Raw genomic sequence first — 21,980 nt, forward strand, 5'->3', positions numbered from 1 at the left:
ATCCACGGGGGCGAATTTACCGCTTTACGGGGGTTGCTCCGTTACGCCATGACACCGCCAACAGCCATCCCCGTGCACCATAACGCTGGGACTGTACACGCGATCAATACCAGTTGCAACCATTCCTCCACCCTCTTTTGTGCCCCCCCCCCCTGTGGGGGCGGAGGGAAATTTTTACCCTTCATAGCGAAGGGCACGAGTTACTCGCAAACGTTGATCGCGTATATAGTATATAATCAGGAAACGAGTACGGAGGAAATCGAAATTTCATACGCTAACGAGAATCGTACTTTTCTTCTTCCTGTGTTGTATATTCTACACTATCGAAATATAACACCGGATTCGTCGAATTTAAAGAAAAGCGGAAATGGGCTCGCCCCGCGTTCGAAAAAAAAATAAAAAAAAAATGATTCGAATATTTTACATCTGTATAAAGGTGCGAAGTACGTTATAATTTTGTTCGCTTCTGCGCTAATTATTTGCGTTCATTTAATCAACGCGAAGTAGCGATATTTTACGATCACCGAGTTCTTCGTATTGTATACATTATACGCATATGCCATAGAAAATTATATGGACAGCCGTGTCTGTTAATGGGCAGAGATCATTAGAATCTAACAAATGACTCACCCTAACGCACGTGTCCAATTCTGATAATGTGTACGATAATAAAAATGTACCGTATAGCGTGCGGTGTACCTATACGTGCGTAATTATACATGAATATGCATGAATGAATATATCGAAGTTTCGTTTCATCGATTATGAGGGAAAGTTATATATATTTACATTATCAATGCACATTGTGTTTTGATTATAATTCCGAAGGATCTCGTTCGTTCTGTTCTCCTCCGTTCTCCGGTACTCATATTTATATTTTCAACGTCTCTTATTTTCCCTTTTACACCGTACCGTACCGTACGTACGTACGTACGTATATTACAATATCGAGAGCGGCGTATGGAAGTAAAGCGAATATTTTCTGTATAGGGAAAACGGTTCGTTAAACACGACGCCAGGAACCCTCTTCCACGGATCACGTGGGTTATAACCCTGGGGATGAGATTTTCGATGGAAGGGGAGCTTACAAAGCTTGTATCTGTATGCGTACGTACGTAGATAGGTATTCGTTGTACGCAACAAAGATCCGCCTTCACCAGACGGCCCGGCGACGATCATGCCGCCTTTACAACGGACTTCCACGAAAACGCTGCCACGACGCTTTCGACGTCGTAAAATAGACGAGATGACCCCTCGCGCGGACGACGAAAACCGGGGGGGTGCGTAGCGTTAAAACGAAAAACAGAAAATGCGAACAAAAAAAAAAAACTTAGTCCATCATTTTGGGGCACCTAATACTTTAAGAAGTAAGAGGCGGAGGAGATGTATCGAACATACGAAACTGGCCACTCGTAATAGGCCTAACTACACGGACGCTTTTGTCTGTAGGATATCGTCCTTAACCTCGAGTGAGGCGCGAAGGTCGATCGCGATAGGAATGGCAATGATTATCGTCAATACACGCATATAGATATATATTATCAAGATTGGATACCGGCGACCCATGACAATGACTGCAAAGTAACGTGGCACCAACATCTGCGAAGTAGAGTCCGAGAAGGATTCGAAGTATGTGGGTCAGTGTCTGCGTCACCACGCGACGTTCTCGGAGACCGAATCGTACACCTAGTTACGATAAATTATTGAATTCTTCGAGCAGCTTCGGATGAAACATTTCACGATAATGCATCGGCGTTGCGCGAGTACGTTGGATTCCAACTTCGGGGCTTCCCTGTTTTCATTATTGATTTTTGCTTTTATAATCGTCCATAATGGTCCATTGTGCGCCCGAAGTGTGAATCATAAAAATTGACAACGGTAGTGTTACCGGAGTGTGTAACGAATTTTATTTTTTAATTTTTGTTTTTCAAAATTTCAAAGGAATCGATTCTCGATCCACGTGCGCGATCTCGATCGTCACGTCGGATCGCTATGCACTGACATTTTTTCACAGGAATAAGAGTACAGCTCGAAGTCTCCTTTTGGTTTGAATCGATCGATCGTACGTTGATCGGAAACGAAAGGAGAAAGAAAAAGAAAGGTAACTCTACCTGTGATTAAAGTTAACGACCGATAATACCGATCGACTAAAGACAGAAATTCAGGTAAATTATTGCGGACGACTGAGTGTATTGCATCGCAAGGTACAAATAGTATACAAAGAGTATAAGAGTACAAACAATGCGTATAATAGGAACTACAGTATGATGGACATAGAAAAAGTACAGCGTATTACAGGTATGATATATAATGTGTTCTTTTTTTTTTTTTTTATTCTATACGAGGATATAGCGTGATTTTTAATTCTTTTTTTCTCCTACGTAATCACGAAGTGATCCGTGCCGAATGAATTGTCGTAGACTATTCTATCGGTAGGTACGGTTCACGTAATCGGCATACATATCATTTTTCAAGTGATATCGACCCCATCGAGAACCAGAAGGGTGTGATCCATAAAATTGTGGATATTAAAGTTCCCCGCTCGAGTCTGGGGAATAGTTGATTAGAGAAACAACCTTAATTATGAATAATTTAATTTCAATTTCATTATTTGTTCGGCACGTCCTTCCGATAGCGCGGAAGGTCATAACTTGTGTATGGAATTGTGGAGAGCTTTCCGGCAGAAGGGCTTATACATTCAATCACGGCAGAAATAAAAATACTCTGATCTTCGATATTCAAACCTGCACACTTGACCTGATTAGTGTAATTTTGATTCGTTTTCTTCTCACTTTTGTGACGGAGAATTTATTGAAATTCAAAAAAACTTGGGCTGAGCATCTTTGGTTGCTACCGGTCGACATCGGAATTATAAATTTCTCGTTGATAGAAATCATTCAAAAAATGACATCCGTACCTGCGTATTATTAACGAAGTAATCATGAATGTATACGTATAATATGTATAACTTATGTGATATTTTTGTGCTCGTCGGAGTGATTTTTGTGACTTATAATTATATGGTATAGTACAATAATAAAAATACACGTATTATCATGAAAAATTTTGAGCCAGTTGACATTTTTGATTTCACATGTTGAAAAAACATCTTTTGATACGACCCCAATATAGGATAAAAGTAAAATAATGGTTGTCAAATGTTTTCAAAATTTAATAATAATTTGTACTTTGGTTTTTAGTGTATTGCGATTCGATCGTCGGAAGTTTGAAATCTCATTTCCGTACTTATAGTTATTATTTGATTTTTGTTTCTTTCGTTCGATCGAACTTTGCTACAGTTTTTCCATATGATTTCTAATAATACATTTGTTATAAATATTCTGATTATTTTATTATAAGTTTTTTTCTTCTTCTGTTCCTTTTTTCTGCACACAGTCGGGACAAACGCGTTCATGTGATAGATTTTTTTTTTCAAAAGTTTGCTGCTTGAGGTAAATTTTAGTCATCGACACGGGCTCCGAGTTTTTTTCAAACACATGTATAACGCGATATAATGCACGTATAGATGGTGCGTAGAGAAAGACAACGAGAGAGATAGAGAGAGGGAAGGAGCGAGAGAGGGGCAGGGAGAGGGAAACACAGCTGGGTATGCTTATAATATAATGTATCAATAATGCAATAAATATTATAATAGAACAACGCAATATTAACGTATCGTAGTAACATATCGTAGATATAGAAACATGGTCGACACGATCACTATCCTAAACATTCAGAGAATTTTTTTGCATCAGGTTGACTCCTTTTTTACCTTTTCTTCATCTTTTGATTCCTCTATACTGTTTTGTAGCATTGTATTTACAAATCGATAATCTTACATATATTCAATCAGCTATTTTACAGTGCTCTTCTTTTGCGGTAAATAATTCATAATAAATAATTCAATATAATAATAATATCGTATTATCGCATTACACAATATAATATATACCTATATACCACAATTGCTAACGCTAGTATATCAACGTTCATATATTATAAATTATAATTGTCATGCATACAGGTATCTATATACATAACATTATATAAATATAATTGTACAACGATATCGTACCGTTAATCTCATTATTGTAATTATCATTTATTATTATACTATTATTACTATAATACTATTAATTTTTCTTATTTTTTTAATTTTTTCCGTTTTTTTTTTTTATCCATTTGGTTTTTCGTTCAACGCAAAACGCCCACTAAAAACACATCGTATTATTTGTAACTAACGGTGAATGTATACATATATGATAAATATACATATAGGTATTATAGCGTTGCGTCTAACATAGATTATACGTATTCTGTCTGTTGAGCATTTAAAATTTGAGTATTTTCATTTATTTCATTCTCATTAATCATATGTGTTATGGTTAAATATCGACCACGACCACCAGCTGCCGTAAAAAAATGCGGATGATAAAAAAACGAACATCGAAATTAGATTATTTTGGGTGCGGAGTGAACAAGACTAACCCTTTTAAAAAATTAATCATCGTCTCTTTTTCTAATACCCTCTTCCAGCGATTAAGTTTTTCGTGCTGCCAGAAGGGGAAAAACAGAGAATTGGTATATTCTAAAAAAAAATCTCTTCAACCAATTCAAGATATCATCATTTTTTTTCCACCACGTTCACATTGGTGAGATAGGCATAAAATGAGCGCTCTCCTTCCTTATAGTCGCTAGCGGTCGATGTGGCTATTAAATTTCAAATTGATCCCTTTCGCGATTCTTTTCTAGGTATATAATATAATGATAGGAATTTTACATTATACACAGGATGACTATTTTTATGATATGAATAGCTATTGCATATAAACATTAAAATATCTAGTCTTTTTTTTCTCTTGATGCATGTCGGGAATCACGTTAAGAATAAAAACAACCCATCTCAAAAGATCGATGACTTCTTACTGCTAATTGAATTTTTTGTATATATTCATTATTACCTACTACCATTAGCTTTCAATGTCAAAAGCAAAGTTGGTTCAGAAACGGCGAGTGGTAATAACTAGTACGGTATAACTTTGGTTCATTTTTCACAAATACGTGAATTTGGTATTTTGACTTTTGTGCGACTCTCGATACGAATAACTATTCTTTTTCCCGTTCTTGTGTTTTCTTAGTTTTCATAGCTCGTAGTTTGTACTACATGGAAGACGGATGTTTGCATATAAAAGTTTTTATTTTTTTTTGTTCTCTTTGGAGGGTAGTGAATACGGACTCGTGATTATAGTTGCAAAACTTATATATATAACGGCGAAAAATGTACACGGAATTATTTTTGCTTCACCTTCAGCCCATTTCAGTTTCATCCTACAATTTAATTTGATTTTTTAATTCTCAAATCCTACAGCGCGATTATTGTAAGACGATCGTCGTTATTACTCGAGGAAAGTATTTCGCTTTCCGAATGAGAAATTGTTCGTAATAATATCGTTATGTTCATATCGTATAATATACGTGTTATAGTATAAACATCGTCGATAATAGTTTCGTATCAACATGAAACGTATTTATCAATTTATAACAAAAATTTTGGTCGTGATAAGTTTCAGATTTTAATCCAAATAACGCGCTAGAATTTTTACTTTCTCCAATAATAGATGTAAATCATGAGCATAAGTATTATTTACTCTCTGTATAAGAGGCATCAAGCGAAAAAATAACAGCATATTTTTGAAACGTGTGAAATTCAATGAGAATTCGAAATCGCATTGATTTATTTTTCATTCGGATATGACGCGGGGGGGTATAACTGCCATGATTACAATAATTATCATTACATACTCGTGTAGCTTACATAAAATACGCCGCCTCGTTTTCAGCGATTGCTTCGAGGTTGACGGGGAGATTTTTAGGGCGCTTCGTGACTGCGCCAATCGTCTGCATAGCAGCGCCCCTGCAATCCCTAGGTCACATGTAAGTCGGTTTAACTTTATAGGCCCTTTTCCATATCTCGCACAAGCATACGGTGCTGTGAAATCGATAAAAAATGGCTAGTGGCATCGAAACGTGGGTGATTATCGTCCATGCCCATAATCCATAGAAATGCAGCTGAACGGGGTGAGATTCTGCGCGAGATTTTTCTAGAGTATTGATTGCCCACATGGCGAGATTGGTGACCAACAGAAAGGTGACGATTTCACGACCCGGTTTTCGACGAATCTGTTCAGGCGTTGCGACCGAACGCCGCGAGGCGTCGAGGATGAATATCGTTTGGCACGTCGTCTGAACAACGCTAGCTAACGCTGTGACCAAAACCAAAACGGTGTGATTTTCAACGGTAAAATGACCGCCGATTATCGTGAAAGTCGAGTATATGAACATCCCGGTCTGGGCAGCCACCAGCAGAATGTTGTCCAATTCCAAATTTCTACCACCGTCGTAACGGAGCTTACGCATTTGAAACATGCCGACCAACGTTGCCAATGTCGACATACCGTAAAGCGTCAACTCACATATGTTTACTTCCGTTACCGCAAGACCCACCAATTCCGGACGTGATATAAGAACGAAAAACAGTATCAATGATATTATAGTCAACACGAGGATCAGGATACCGACGAAAAGACCCTTGTGAGCTCCCGCGCAATCCACGCTGTAGTGATGCGGCGACCTCCTGTAAATCCAACGATATATCTCATTGTCAGTCAACTTTTATTCACACAAGATTTCGATGTGTTCGAAATCCTTCCGAATTCGTTCCGCTTTCTTATCTCACCTGTAGGCGTGCGGCGCGTGGTGTCGGGTACCCGGGGGAGTGATGACCGGCTGCTTGATTTCCCTCTTCGATATATTTTTCCACATTACGTATAAAATTGCAGCGCAGATGAGACTGTACTCTATGGTGCAGGGGAACAAAAAGGGACTAGCGTCCTGCACCAGGGATCCCATTATATTTGTACGTCTGCATTCGAACATGTGATGAGGACCCTTCAATCCCCGAGTTATCCTGGAATGCTCTCCCGCGGGCGCTGGTACTTCTGGTACGTAGTGTCTACCGTGTCCGTGGCCGTGATTGTACCCTCCGTGATGAAGACCGCCTTTTGCGCCTGCAAACGCGAGGAGAATGTCAATAAAAAGAGTTTAGCGCGAGCGAGTTCTCTCGATCTAGATCACCGTGAATCGAGGACGGCGTGTTTCGGAAGGTTGATCAAAAGGCTTACCGAGTCGGTGCGATATTCGGAGCGAGTTATTCTCGGGGTCATAAAACGTGAGGATCTCGTGTTTTGTTTCTTGGACAAGGACGTTCAACCAGACGGAGAGATTCGTGCCGATCATATGCATGAGACCGAATCTTGCTACTATTCGGTGTCGGTAGACCTTCATTTGCTAAAATCAGCCATATGCTTAATCAGTCGTTTGGTGCGAGATACGCAGGCGAAATCGATTTTTTGGTCGTGTTTTTCATTTAACGGGAAAACCGCGGGACTGCGGTAACTACGGTTACGTCGTTGTCGAATGAAGTGGAATTGCGGAGGCACGAATCTTTCGAAAATTCGTCGACCGATTCATGCTGGCTCATTAATTTCTGCCGTTTTCGGCGTCCCTATTATCCGAGGAACCCCAGCGACCGCGAATTATATCTCTTCCAGTAGCCCCGCAGCGAGTTACATCCGCTTCCTGAAATCCCTCTATTTTTACCCTTGGCGAAAGAACGTCCGCCACTTTCATCCCTTCGCAGTCGTTAAGTACCCTCGCCCCCGAATGAAACCAACCCCCTCCCCCCCGCCCCCTCCCTATTCTCAGTACCGAAAACTGTTTTTTTGCCGGGGTCGAAACAGTAGCCGCTCAACACCATTACCGAATCGGCCAAAATCGATCGATTGCATCCACGATGAAAACTATACGACACGCAGGCTTCGGAAAAGCAAAAATTCATATCTCGGCCGAAATAAACTCGCCAATAATTTTCGCGTGTGACAACTATTCGGTGAGGTGCGGTATTGGGGTTCGAACTCGATTTGCCCAATTAACTCACGCGTGAAACGGATAGTTACGTTGCTCAGTTTATCGGAAAATTTGCCATTAAATTTTAGCACAGTAGCGAAAAGCGACGTGTAAGCGGATTATCGCTGCTTCACGTTTCGTAAATCACATACGCGACGTAAAACGTAAAATTAACGAGGGGATTTCTTGAATTACATGCGAAAAGAAACATGTTTGAATCGTGACTCACTTCGTTGTTTAGAAAAATGAAGTACATCTGGATGAAGATGAACGCCATTCTCGTGGCCGGGGTCAAGGCCAGCATGATGTTATGACACTTCGTGTCCCTTTCGAGTTCGAAATATTGGCCAAATTCTAATCCGGAGTAGATCATTGACCCGATACCGAAGGCCACGGCACCCATTCTCAGGTAAAAACTACCGTAATGTTGACTCGGTTTTATAACCGCCACGTGATGACATGTGTCCTGTAAGTCACTGTCCCCTCCGGCACCGCTCGAAGATCTGGAGCTGTCCAAATCGCAGTCATCTCTGTGTTGTTTTTCTGTTGAAACATTCGTCAGAAATTACCGATTCCATTCGCACACGTTGAATTGGTTTGCATGGACTACAGGGTAGTAATGTTTCGAAAGCAATTTTTCATCTTCGAATCTCGTTTAAAAGAATGAACGCTCAGTCGCGCAAAAAAATTACAGGTTTTTAAGTTTCGACTGCTGATCAAAAAAACATTTCAAGGTCATTTGCTGATTTTTGCCAGGAATTTGTTATTTTGTTAAGTTTGCTTCTTTTCTCGGGTAAGCTTTCGAATCGAAAAATGACGCTCGAAACGTTGCCAACCCTGAGGAGACCAGAAAAATGAACATACTTTTTTTCGGTTCGTTGTCCCTCAACAACATTCCGTACATGTACAATAAAAATATCATACTTCCGAAGTAGAGGTAGAGGTAAAACCCTTCGTAGAAAGACGGTGGAATGTAGGTGGATATCACTTCAGCCATGGGAAAAGCTATACCCATAACCACCAACAGTTTTCCGTAGAGAGCGCTCAAGGTGGTTGCCAAAGCGTTCCTGCGACATCGTGTAGTTAAATTATGGAAAATTAGCGTCGAACGACTCGATAATCCCCGAATCATTCAGCGTTACGTAACATTCGGTTATACAACTAAAATCGGTCCATCATTTTCACCGTGACTCTATTGATCGAAATGTCGCGAAACACTCACGCTCCAAGGTGTTTCCAGTTTCTGTCATCGTTGACCTCCAGGTAAACGGGTGCGGGATAACAGACGGCGGCGATCGGTTGATTTTGGCAGGGGATCGCTAGGGCGAACTGCGGGGGCCTGTGGGCTCGGGAAGGCGAGCTGCTGCTGTGACGGGAGAGTGTTTCCGGTGAAACGATCACCGCCGAAGGAGACGCCGGTGACGGTAACGCCGCGGGGAGTCCTGGCCAACTGATGAAAAACCAATAAATAATAAAAACGCTTCCGTACGCCCCGAATCTCAAGGGTTTTCCCCAATTTTTTCACCGCCCAATACCGTTTTCAGAGATTCAACGGTGGCTGCAATTTTTCCAAATAATTGTCACAGAAATATCTCTGTACCGCGCGAACGACCGGTTCGAGGTATGGTCGGCAACATGGATGCCTCAGGGGGAATCGGACGCGATTACGTAAGGGTAATTCTTTAATAAATACACCGTATGAATCGTGTGTTTGACCTTGATTAATTCCGACGATCGGGGAAGCTAGTGTATGATGTTTATTAAAATCGACGTCGGCTTACTCCATCTTTTTTCCCCCTGCGCGTCGTTTCATTGTACGGTATACGACCTTCCCGCAGGATACTCCAGAGGTTCGAGATGAATAATTGTATTCTCTTATTACGTTCAAACGATCAGAGGGTATTCTCCGAAGGGCTCTTACCGGGTGGAGTCTCTGTCGAGAACTAGATCACGCGTGAAACGTTGATCGAAAAATAAGTGCGCAGGCCGAAGGTCCGATCTTCCGTTTGTTTGCTTTACCTAATTTGTTATGGGATACTAATTCGTGAGAGTGACTTTGCCGCGTGACCCGCAGGCTCGCCGCCCAATTTTCGTTCCAACGGAGGTCATCGAAGGTTCAATTTGATATTAGGCAATATTCCTAATCATGAAGATTGGATTACGACACCGTCAGGTATAAGTTAATCGAAGTTTAGCGCACAATCAGTTTCGGGATAACCGTTCGGTCGAACGCGGATAACGCTAGTTGCTATCAAGACTTTAGGAAGACGATTAGCGTGTCTCGAAAATTTATAATTACGCGAGCCGCCTTTGTTTGTAAAATACTACGACGTAACTTACATGTCGTACATACGTGTATTATTTCATGCAAATATCACCGGCCTTTTGCTCGCTACGTTATTTCTTTCTCCCTTTCTCTTCTCCCGAAGAGCGAGACGACATTTTATATGGAGAATCTACCGCAGAAGCAATTAACTTGAGTTACCCCCACGAAACATCCATTTGCTTAATTATTCCGGCAAGTTTCATTGAATTGTTTTACGTACGTTGTGCTAAACGCAACGTTCCCTCCGCTGATATGTTTTTCAATTACTCGCCCGCACCGTGGGCCGAGGCGCGCGACGAATTGAATTTCAATTATTGCAACGCCGGGATTCGCTTGATCGAAATCTGCGGGTGAAAAAATTCGCGCCGATCGTGTCAGCGGATTTTTTCATTTCATTCATACATTTCTATCCTTCATCCGGTTCGAATTAGGAACTGGAAGACACGATAACGATGCGAAATCAGTTTTACGATCACGTGTACACGCGGCGTATTCGAGGGAACGGATATTTTCATTAATGAATTATATAAGATAATGAAAGCGCGTATACCTGCATTCGCTCTATCTGAATTCACGGAGGGTTAAATCTAGGGGGACGTAGGTATATCACGCCACAGCGTCAGCTGATTTAAGGTCACGTCTGTGTCACGTGGCTATACGTATAACGTCGCACATTATAAAACGTAAATACAGGAAGAGACCGTCCGATGTCGACCGTAATGGCTTTCTAGGCGTTCTGCGGCGTGAATGAATTTTTTATCCGAATAATAAACGACCATTTTCGAACGTCAATATAACGTCAATGTTTGCAATTTTTCAAATATTCCGCTGCACGCGGTATCGCGACGGAAAATATTATTTTCGTCGACAAGAGTCGTGCGATTTTCGAAATTCGTTCGAAATCTGACGAAAAGTTTAATTGCGTTCGAACGTTATGCGATGACGTTTTCTACGAGTCGTCGCGTTGTAAGATTCCCATGGGAAACGACGAACGATCCCGTTGGAATTTTCTGACCTATCTAGACGATCCGAACCGCTCGTAACAGGATATCTGGGGGCCACGAACGCAATATATTTCATCCCTGGTTGGGCTTTATGAAATAATCACACCGTTTGAAACACCGTGGTCGTCTGGTACCGCGACGGTTAAAAGGGTCTCTCTCCTTCTCTATCTCTCTCTCTCTCTCTCTCCTGAAATATGCGAAGCGTGTTCAACAGAAGCGAAAGGAATGCTGGCTGGCACCGGTAGTTCTGGATAAACGAACGCTGCCAAATTACATTATTTTTAATAAAGAGGAGGAGGAGGAAGTACGGGCATATGCCATCGGTTGTCTCTCGTACGTAATATGTATTCAATTCTCTGAGAGATTTTCAAATATTTTCACGATACGAATTCCTTGATAAAATCTCTCTCGATTCACTGCGCTCACGGTCGGATGTTTTAGATGTCGTTGTCATTGTATGCGTAACTCAGCAATTCGACTTCGTCGAACGGCAACGTAACATGAATTAATACTTGACTGTGATACCAGAATAACTCGACTCCTTTGTCGTTCAATTGATAAAATTAGACGACATGTGGGAAAAAGAATGTACTTCAAACGTTTCAATTATTTTTCCGTTGAACGACCAAGTCGATCCGGTATAAACTTTGAAGGATTCAAAGAGAAGCGATGAATTCTTTTTTTGCAATAATTTCTACAATTCGTAGATTGTATGAATGATTCTTTGATTCTCACGGATGCGAATGTTGAGGATCCCATGTGGATCATTCTCGAATTCTTTTCTTCCGGGGTTTGAATGCCAACCCTCAAGTCTGTTAGAAATCATTATCAACGTCATTCTTGTTTTATTTTTCTTACGGTCAATTCCATCCAATCCGATTGATACGAGTGCCTTCGGCTTATTCTTTTACATTATTACGTGTAGGGTTAGCGATAAGGAAAAATCTTATACTCGAGGACAAACATTGCGTAGAAATATCTGGAAGCAAGGGTGCTCGCTCTTTACGATACGAGCGCGACACCTACGCAGAGGAAGACTCCAAGCTAGGGAAATTCGTCACGGGTTCAGCATTCTGAAAAAATTACTTGTGTGTAATCGCGCATAAGGCGAGTTTCGCAAAAAATAGAATAGAAAAAGTTCCCAATATTTCGTCTTTTCCAACACTTTTGTTGAAGCAAAAAAAAAATTCGAAATCGAAGTTGTACTGTTTTTCCGAAGACGGATCCCGTTAAAGCTAAAAATGCAATCATCTGTTCACAAATTTTGATGGCTATCGGAGAGCATGCAATAACATGAAACGTCTTCGTTTTGACGTGGAATGCTCCATATACATATATTTGCCCCCCTACCCCCGACGTATGTGTAAATATATATGTATACTCTCGGGAGGGGGTGAGGGTGAAGTTGGAGTTGGGGGAGGAGGATAACTATGTGGCATACTACGGAGTCCAGAACAGGCAGACACGCGTGCCACAGCCGAGTGGTACTTGTGTCCATTGTTCGGCTCACAGCGTAGAGGAATAGCCCGTAAGCCAGCGTTCCTCCCGTATTCTCATGAGCGTGTACACGAATGTACGTACGTGTATGGCATCTACACGTACTTCTTCAGGGCCCTTGTGTCCTTGAGAGGGTGTGCGCGTCCCTCTCGTGCAAAAGGCGTCTCCTCCGGAGGAACTCCGGCAGACTACGCGGTGCAACTCGAACGACTTTCCCTTCAATCTCATCCCCATAGAACCGCCTGCCTTTGCACGGCCCTTCCTTAATTCTACCTCTGCCACCCAACTTCGAGCCCTTTACGCCTTGCAGCTTGATAGCAAACAGTTTTTTTTTCCGGATTTTTCATCACTTCTTCTCCCTCTTTTTTTTTTTCCCTGCACTCTGTACGCGTACGTATACATCTATAATGTACGGTATGCGTATACAGGGACCTCGTCGACTCGCTAGACTGAAATTTGTGATATATTCATGAATCGCCACGACGATGTTGACCCTTTTATTGTCCGATCTTTCGTTTTTTTTTTTTTTTAGAGTGTGATTTTTACTTTAATTTTCTTCTCCGATTATACACGAGATGATCATTTCTGCACGTCTCCGTGAGTGTAATTAATTAGACAAATGTATATATGATTTTTTAGAGATTTAACGTTATCACAAACGTCCATCGTTGTACGTCGCACGTCACGGGGGACCGTGTAACTCCCCCGCGATAACTCGTTCACTCGACACGCCTATTTTCTTACGGAATCTTTCGTATTCGCGAGCGCTCTTAAAAAGGGGTTGGTGGACGCTGAGGAATATCACGCATACTCACGCGTGACGATGCGCACGTACTCGCGTATATTCATAGTGCAGTTAGTCTAAAAGTCTCTATTATACGACTATAAGCTGCATGAATGAAGCACAAATTGCGACTGCGGAGACACGCTATTTTATTTGCATACTTGTCTAGACGTCACGAGTCGTAGTCGCGTTGCAAGTACCTATAACCTGCGTATAGCCGCTAGATGCCGAGCGCATCTTAAGCTCGCTTTAATGACGCGATATTTCCCCCTATGCAGTACAACGATTACAACCCATGGGGAAAAGCTCACGTGAATTCGAGCCGAGTTTGATTCTCGCCATTTTCTATTCGGTCGCGATGTGATGTACCGCCGTGATATCTCATGTTCGGAACACTACACCCCTCGGATTTTTCAATTTTTCGTGCTTTTTTCGCTCGAAATGTACTCAACTGGGTTTGAATTATGATTTGAAAAAGAAATTCTTCATCGAAATTGAAAGAATGTATAAAGATATGGTACGTACGTTATGAAAATGGTTTACCGAGCAGAATCTTTATTTCGATGCGAATTGAAGGGATCTGGGATGGAAATTGCAGGGGAATCGCGGTGTCGCTTCGGTGTTCGCGCTTGTATAACGTGTGTATTTTGACTGTCGCGAGTAATTGGCTTTCCGCGATCGAGATAGCGACTGCACCTCGCTTATCGGTATACCGCGGTTCTAATCGAACAACGGATGCTCAATTCCTGAATCCGCTTCGAAAAGCATCGCTGGTTTCTGACCTACCTCAACGAGGTCTCCTTGATAAGCATCGCCGTTCCTTATATACTACAAATTGTACGGTTCGCCAACGGATGACACAATCAGGGCCCTCCTGGCCAACTTCCACTGCCCGTAGCCACACATAGTAGACTGGCTAAGAGCGACTTGTGACGAACGCCAGCATTAACTAATGGCTCCATATCGCTACTCGCCCGTTTCAATTCCTTTGATTCTATATAGGTGTATGCACGTATGTCGTACGTACAGATATACTGCACCAGGTCACGATATGCGCGCTTCTACATCTCTTCTTTTTTTTCTTTCAATAAACAATTTTCGCTTCGTTCTTTCTTTTTCTACAATTTGATAGAGTCAGTAAATCGCAATTGGATTATTATACGTATAATATTCGATTGATACGTTATGAAGTCAGAATAATAGATAACATCGGGGAAAAAAGATTCCTCGCCTCGATGTATGTTCTTATTAGAACCCCTCATGAAAATTATTTTGTAAGATGAAAAATATGCATTATACCACGTAAGGGATGCCATATATTTTTTTTTCACCGCGTGTGACACGAGAGTACATAATATATTGTACGTATAGATATGTACCTATGTTAAAAGCCCAAACTAGTGACACCAGTAGCAATGAAATTTTGTCACTTTATGGGAATAATTCAGTATACAGGGAGGCGCGAATATCGACATTTCCGAGGTGCAATTATTTTTCTTTTTTCAATTCGAATCACTTCACCGAAAGAAAGAACGAAGAAAATCAGTCACGTTTCTTTTTCTCTCGTTTCTTTTTTTCCTATTTGTCAATTTTTGTGTCCGATCGAAGAGGATTGTCGACGTCTACCGCAAACTTCCGAACCGGCAACAACGGAGCGTTCTGGCCGGGATTTAGGCTCTGTTAAAGGGTGATAAAATCAAACTGCAATATCAGGAGGGTTGACAGATTTCGTCTTTCATATCCGCCGGAAATAATCAGGTGCGGTGGGAGATGGGCGGAGCGACCGGCGAATCGCTCGCTCGTGTACCGCGGCGATGTATCCACTGGTTCGATAGAACGGACACGTGCTATACGTACTACATCGAACGATTATTACGATCGAAGCTTCAATTTTTCACGCATTTGCACATTTTTTCTACCGCAGCATAGGCACAATGGGAAAATTCTTCATCGCTGTAGATGTAGAGAAAAGTGCCACTCGACGTGTTGTTGAGCGAAAAAAAAATGGCGGAGTTGCCTGAGATAATTGAAAAAACCTTGAGAAATGGATAACGCAAGTGGGGAGGAAAAGTAGACATCGATGTCGAGAGGAACTGCAGCTAGAAGACTAGATTGAAAACGCCCAGCTCCGCTCGGAAATTATCGCGATATTACTATAGACCGTTCTATAAAACTCGTTAAGAGGGTACTTAAAATATAAGAAGACCGCTTCTGATATTCTGGAAGACATAAAATGCCGTATAATTTAGCGCGAAGAAATTCCTGGCTATACGTATCGCAGGAGTGTTGGTGCGATTTTGTTACACCTATACCTACAATCGATAAAATTGCTGATTATTTTACTTACGTCCCGTTCAATTCGGAGATGAGTATTATAGAGGAACGAGACTAAACTCCCCCGAGGTTATGCAGAGATGAATTCAGATTAAAATCAGCAAATCGTTCCGAATGTCTATCGGAGCAGATCGCAAAATACGATAACGTAAGAGCGTGCCGCGAAACGACCCGGCGAAGATACGATCGAAAAATGGGGTGCAGATTTTCTCATTAAGCGAGACGCCAAAAAGTGTATTACAGCTGGGGTGAGGAGAAAGATTTTTGCTGAATTCACGATTTTTTTTCTCTCTGATTACAATCGCAAAAATTTTCATCGAAATATATAATGGTAACATCGCCGCGTACGATATCGTCCCCAATTTTGTTCAAAAATCGACTCAAATCGTTAAGATTTCACTCGCTTTTTTTCACAATTATCTCGGCGGTTATCCGATTTCAGCTCGTGTTGAGACGAAGTATTTTGGAGAAACAAAAAAAAAGAAACTCACTCTCTGTGTTTTTCAGGATTCCCCGCACCGGGGGTTCCGTCGACCGCGTCGTCCTCTTCGGCGAGAATTTCATCGGAAACTTCTTCCGGTATAGTGGTGATGTCTTCAATCGGTGGAAGATCGTTGCCGTTCTCTTCGATTTGATTGTCGGGAATCGGATCCGACGAATCATTCGGTCGGGCAACTTCTTCGATGTCGGAGTCAATGCCCTGCGGACGAAATCGTTAGCGCTTAATTTTAAAAGCTGTGCGAGGTAGTTAGGATAATACCGAAATGCGGGCGTGAAAGCTTCGCGCCAAAGCCCGGGATTGTCTCAACCTTCTGAACCGTGAACGGTTGCCTTTTGTCTGAAATTCTCAACTTTGGACATTCAACTGGAAGCTGCAGCACCGAACTGCTGGAGCTCAGATAAGCCGGCGAAATAGCTCCGAATTAATATATTAGCTAAGGATGCGGAAACGGGGATTACTTCTATGCCGATTCGCGATCGGGTGTACGGGTCTGGGGTAATCTGAGGAGAAAAATTTCACGCTCCGCGGCTCGACGAGAGACAGAAATTTACGTCGGAAGCGAAAAGTTTTTCGGAAAAAGTGAAGCTTGAAAAGAGCTTTTTCATCATCTCTGCCGCGCGATTCGTTTGTCCCGTTGTTCTCCGATCGACGCGAACGAGAGAAATAAGTAGTTCGCGATGGATGGTAGGTACGAGAACGAAACAAAATGAAAAGGAAAAATAACCATTTCGTGTCTTTTTCTCCTGTACAAGTGCGTGGCAAATGTATATAAGCGTGGGGTTTTACAGTCGGTGGAATTCTTTGTTCGTTCATTTCGTCGTATTTTTTCCGGCGACGAAAAATCCGGCCGAAGTCTGACACGTGAATGTACATACCTATATCTCGTGCCATCCGCGATGCTCTAAGAACCGAGAAAATTGATTGGGTCGATTCAGGGAGAGTTGGAGCGGATAAAAATGTATCATTGAATTTGCGGTCGAGGCTACGATTTCGTATCACGTTTCTCAAATATCCGAGCGCGACGCGCTTGAAAAATAGTAGAGATCCTTTTATATTCGGAAACTAAAGGAGTACGGGCGTGTACATGTGGTTCGATTCTCTACTTTCAGAGTTTCGTAAATTCCTTTATTTTCGCAGCTACAAATAACTGAGGACGCATAGAAACGGGATAATCCTACCTGCGCAAAGTCCATATAAAAGCAGTCCCGGGAGTCCGAACTTCCTCGGCGAAGCCGAAGGCTTAGATCAGGAGAGCTTTCGCCCATTCTTCTGCCCCAGTTGTCTCTTCTATTTTTCCTTTTTTCCCCCTTTCTCCCGCTCTTCCTCTTTCGGTCTCTTCTCTCTTTCTCGTCCTCTGACTCCGTTATCTTTTTTTTTTTTACTATCTTTCTATTGTCTTTCCAGATCTCTTTGTCTTCGCAGCTCGAAGCTCCTACTCGATCCTCGTAGTATCAAAGGGACTTTCTGAAGAAGGACACTTGTTTGTAAGACACGCATGCATTTCCCCGTTCCCCAAAGAATTCTTTATACTCTACGCTACGGCATTTGCTCATTCATGTTCATCGGAGACGATCTGATTTACTCGTTTATCTGTTCATTTATCTTTAAGTTGATTCGTTTCGATAACAACGACGACACGTCAATGGAAAGTCTTTCTCCGATCTGATATTGACTACGTATATGCAATTGAAAATCACGTTTTCCTAGTTTGACTCGGCATTTTCCAGCCGCTTTTATCAAAGTCGAACGGGAGCTAGTTCTAATTATTCGAGTAGCGTTCGTGTGTTTCGTTTGATCTTCGTTGATATGATCGTTGCGATAAAGATGAAGTGCTTTATCATGAGACATTCATAAGGCGGTTGAAAGATGCGGAGCCAAAGTGCCTCGAAATTACCGTTTCGTGCGTATTATAATTGCAATAATTATATTGCAATCGAAGAAATTTCGATTCGCAAATACAGCGCGCCCCGCGGTAGCCGAAATGGATTTACAAAGGTTTCGGAAATGTTGACAAAAATCATGATTATGCCGCGAAGCCTTATGTAATGCCGCGGTGAGAGGGAACATTGATTGGTGATTTTAATTGAATTATCCATCGACGGGGAAATTTCCTTCAATCACTGATCCTCGCGAAAGGTATGAAGCGAATAAAAAAACGATGGCGGAATTCTCCCCTGATTATACAACACATACAGATTTTGTACTCGGTCCGGCAGGTCTCGATCGTTATGATTATTAATTAATTCTGACATTTTTTTTTCTTTTTTTTTTTTCAAATTAAACAGCATTGCCTCGTTATAGGCATATCGTTCCTGGTCGAAAAATTCTTCTCTTTACAAACATGAACGAGAAAATTCTCATTTCATTACTCTTAGGCAACTGCAGAGTGTTTCATTAACTTCCTTTCTCTTCTTTTTTGTTTTTTCTTTATTTTGTTTGTTTCGTATGTAGAAAGTCGTGTACATCTACGTATACAAGATGCGCGTATGAAGAGGTGCAGGGTTATAAGATAAAAGATTACAGGTACATCTACCACTCGTAAACTCGCGGTCCCGTTTACCCCCTGGAATTTTTGGGGATTTTATTGCCTAAACGTGGCTTTGAATGAAAATCTATGAATTTTTATCGATTCATGACCAAAGAACAGTGTACGGAATATTAATCGATCAATTTTATCATCAAATCGTTTTACCAAGACTTGTTTTCAAAAAGACTCAAAACTATATTAATTGAGCCATAGTACAATATTCTATTTTTTTTTTTTCTATTCTACAGGCGTTTTAGAATATTCCGACACGAATGTCATCGTCGAATGATTTCAAAGGAATATCGTGGATCGGAAGTACGAGCTGCAGCTTTCGACGTGTGCGGCAATAAATTCTCGTTTTCATTGATCGCGACTTATCTCACGTCCTACAACCCCATTCACACCGACACATGCAAAGAAAAGGCTACACACCTCGCTCGACGTTCATGCCTAGGCGTAGTTTTGTGCCGGTTCATGTCATTGTCGTATCGATGTCGTGATAATACGTTGTGTTTTCTGTGGCGGCAACACGCGATAGAGAGAACACAAATTCACGCAACTTTTTAGAGCCATGTCCAATGGACGAGGTCGATTTCACTAAACTTCTTCGATTCCTTCGCTTCCTCCCCCGAGCTCAATTCTCGAATAGGACCTCCTCTGGGGATTAAGTTTTATACGTTGATTATTTAATAATATATGAAAATTATCATTCCGATCAATCGGTCAACATCTAAGGGGTCGCGAGGAATCATGAACTTTTTCTTTGATCAAAAAACACCACTTTATTGAACTCTGATTAAATAAAAACAAATAACAAACTGCACCGATTCTGGAAGCAAACATGATAATATACAGGTACGAGGTGACAAAAGGGAAAATGTTTCGCGACACCCTTAAAATATTAGGATTAACTTGATGCTATTTTTCTCTGTACCCGCTTTTTCTGATCTCCATATCCTTTGGCGAGGATTTTCAAAGGGGAAATTAAACACAGTTTAACACATCCTTTTTGTTTTCCGGTGGCAATCGTTGATTACGAATTATTGTTCGAGGGCGGCGAATACGTTGGTACGCGTTTTACAAACGGTTGTAAACAGAGTAATACGGTGTGCACAACAAAACAGGAGTTTACATATACACATGCGCGAATTCAGTCAATGAAGCTGCGTGTCGACGGTCCACCGTAGGCCGCATAGTATCCGTACAAAACCCATACGTAGAGAAACACGTACACCGGATGTATTACATAGGACGTATGTGTAATTGGTAAAGAGATGGAATAAAGCAAAAGAGCAACTGATCGTCGCGGTGTCGTCTGACGCGCGTCGCGGATAAACCTTGTTTTTCTTCACAGGGGTTGATCTGCGTTCGTATTTTTTCTAGAGCTCTCTCCTGTATTTTTTTCTTGTTATCTTTTTACTTATTATTACTCTTTTGTCCGTTATATCGTTATATCCGACCGGACGGAATAACGCGGTAAAAATGCTTGACAACGATGTATGTAAACTTGACCGACGCGGAAATGACAACCGGAGTATTGGGGTTAAACTTGTTGATGATATGAGAGGCTGAGCGAGAGAAGAAGATCTAACGGGTAGCGCGCAGCAAGCCCCGAATCTCGATTATTTTTGCACCCCGAAGGGCGCGCGTCGCCGGCATCGACATGCGAGAAGCGAGGGTGGAATGGCCCGGGCGTCGCGACGCCAGCGCCTTGCCGTCCCACCCTACCCAACAGCTAGCCCTTTATCCCCGATGCATGAACCCCCTCAGTAACGTATTCTGCGTACCGATCCCTCGCGTACCATGAATAAAAAATATTTTTTCACTCTTACAGGATCTCATCAGACTCTACCGAAGGCAGTTGGCCTCTTTCGAATCTTAATATTATCGATACTACTTTTTTGGGTGGGACCATAGATGTTTTGAACGTGGATTTGAAATTGAACCTCGTTGTGATGGTATAAAACTAACTTTTCGGGTTCATTTTTACACCATCGCGCAGTTGATTTGTTTTCATCCTAATGAAAGTATAAAAGCGATGAATGCAAATGTTAAATATTTCGGTATTCTGTGTTGTTTTGGCGGGTGAGCTTCTTGCAGATTTCATGTTCAATGCATGTAATATAGCTCAACAGGCTGTATGAAACGCAGAGGTATAAAAAATCAGCAAGAAAATCGCAAACGTGATCTGGCGTTTCAGCAACCCGGAGGCTACGTAACCATAGCAACAGGCTTCTCAACTCCTGGCTATAAGACGTTGTGACGTCCGTGAAACCTTCGACGATTGCTTAATCTTGCCATGAAATTCTAATGTCTTGCTTTGAACTTTAAACGAAACGAATGCGAACACGCACTCGTCATTTACAAATAACCATTCATTGCTATTCTGAATCGTTGAATTCGATGGAAAGATTTCCATTAGCTTTGATGAAATGGCAACGATCCTCGTTATATTCGCAGCAGGATCTTGTGCACTGGAAAGTCTAAATTTGCTGAATAGAAAGAATTAGGAATCTTAAAAGAATATATCGTGACTTCAACAATGACACCCTCCGGAAAATATTCGTGCTCGTAGGAAACCAGAAGACACGGTGCAGTTTTTAAAAAATATTTGACGTTGAGTCAACGCCTCAGGGGATCCAGAAGGCAGGGTGTGCTTCGTCGTATTTATTTCCCACGTCAATGTTGGGGGTTTCGAATGGTCTTGAGCCGATCCTGATCGGAGGTGGCTGCACCCAGACATGCGCTCTGGATATGCGGAAACACGAGAGTGGCAAGGGTAGATTTTTCATACTTGTGTTGGAAAAAATAACGCATCTAGTGGTGCGGAACAGTTGACGCAAACAGTAAATTTCCGACGAAGATTAGCCACCTGATAAACTGCGGAATAAATCTAATGCAGGATATAAGAATATAGGTACATCGGTGATGAAGGAATCTCATGCAATTGATAAATGACTCCCGTGAAGTTATTATTCAACGGTTGCATTTAAATCAGCGATTCATGCGTGAATCGAATGTACCTTTCATCAAAAATATGT

The 21,980-nt window shown here is 41.7% G+C and overlaps 1 protein-coding gene across 2 annotated transcripts; it reads right to left on the reverse strand.

Moving 5' to 3' along the window:
- Window positions 1–3,436: 3,436 nt before the first annotated feature.
- LOC105690211 (proton channel OtopLc-like) lies at window positions 3,437–20,538 on the reverse strand. Of its 2 annotated transcripts, XM_048655040.1 has the most exons (10): window positions 19,874–20,538; window positions 19,372–19,596; window positions 17,591–17,876; window positions 16,402–16,610; window positions 9,188–9,415; window positions 8,830–9,032; window positions 8,195–8,508; window positions 7,182–7,347; window positions 6,737–7,067; window positions 3,437–6,634 (listed from the first exon to the last, which is right to left on the reverse strand). In XM_048655040.1, exons 3-10 carry the CDS (start codon window positions 17,675–17,677, stop codon window positions 5,929–5,931), a joined length of 2,244 nt encoding a protein of 747 aa, XP_048510997.1. In that variant the 5' UTR covers window positions 17,678–17,876; window positions 19,372–19,596; window positions 19,874–20,538; the 3' UTR covers window positions 3,437–5,928. The 2 variants fall into 2 exon arrangements, with proteins under 2 accessions (XP_048510997.1, XP_012263262.1); XM_012407839.2 differs by lacking the exons at window positions 16,402–16,610; window positions 17,591–17,876; window positions 19,372–19,596; window positions 19,874–20,538 and adding an exon at window positions 14,363–14,520.
- Between the last annotated feature and the right edge of the window lie 1,442 nt (window positions 20,539–21,980).

This window comes from Athalia rosae, chromosome 5 (assembly GCF_917208135.1).
Source record: "Athalia rosae chromosome 5, iyAthRosa1.1, whole genome shotgun sequence".
Taxonomy (NCBI): Eukaryota; Metazoa; Arthropoda; class Insecta; order Hymenoptera; family Athaliidae; genus Athalia; species Athalia rosae.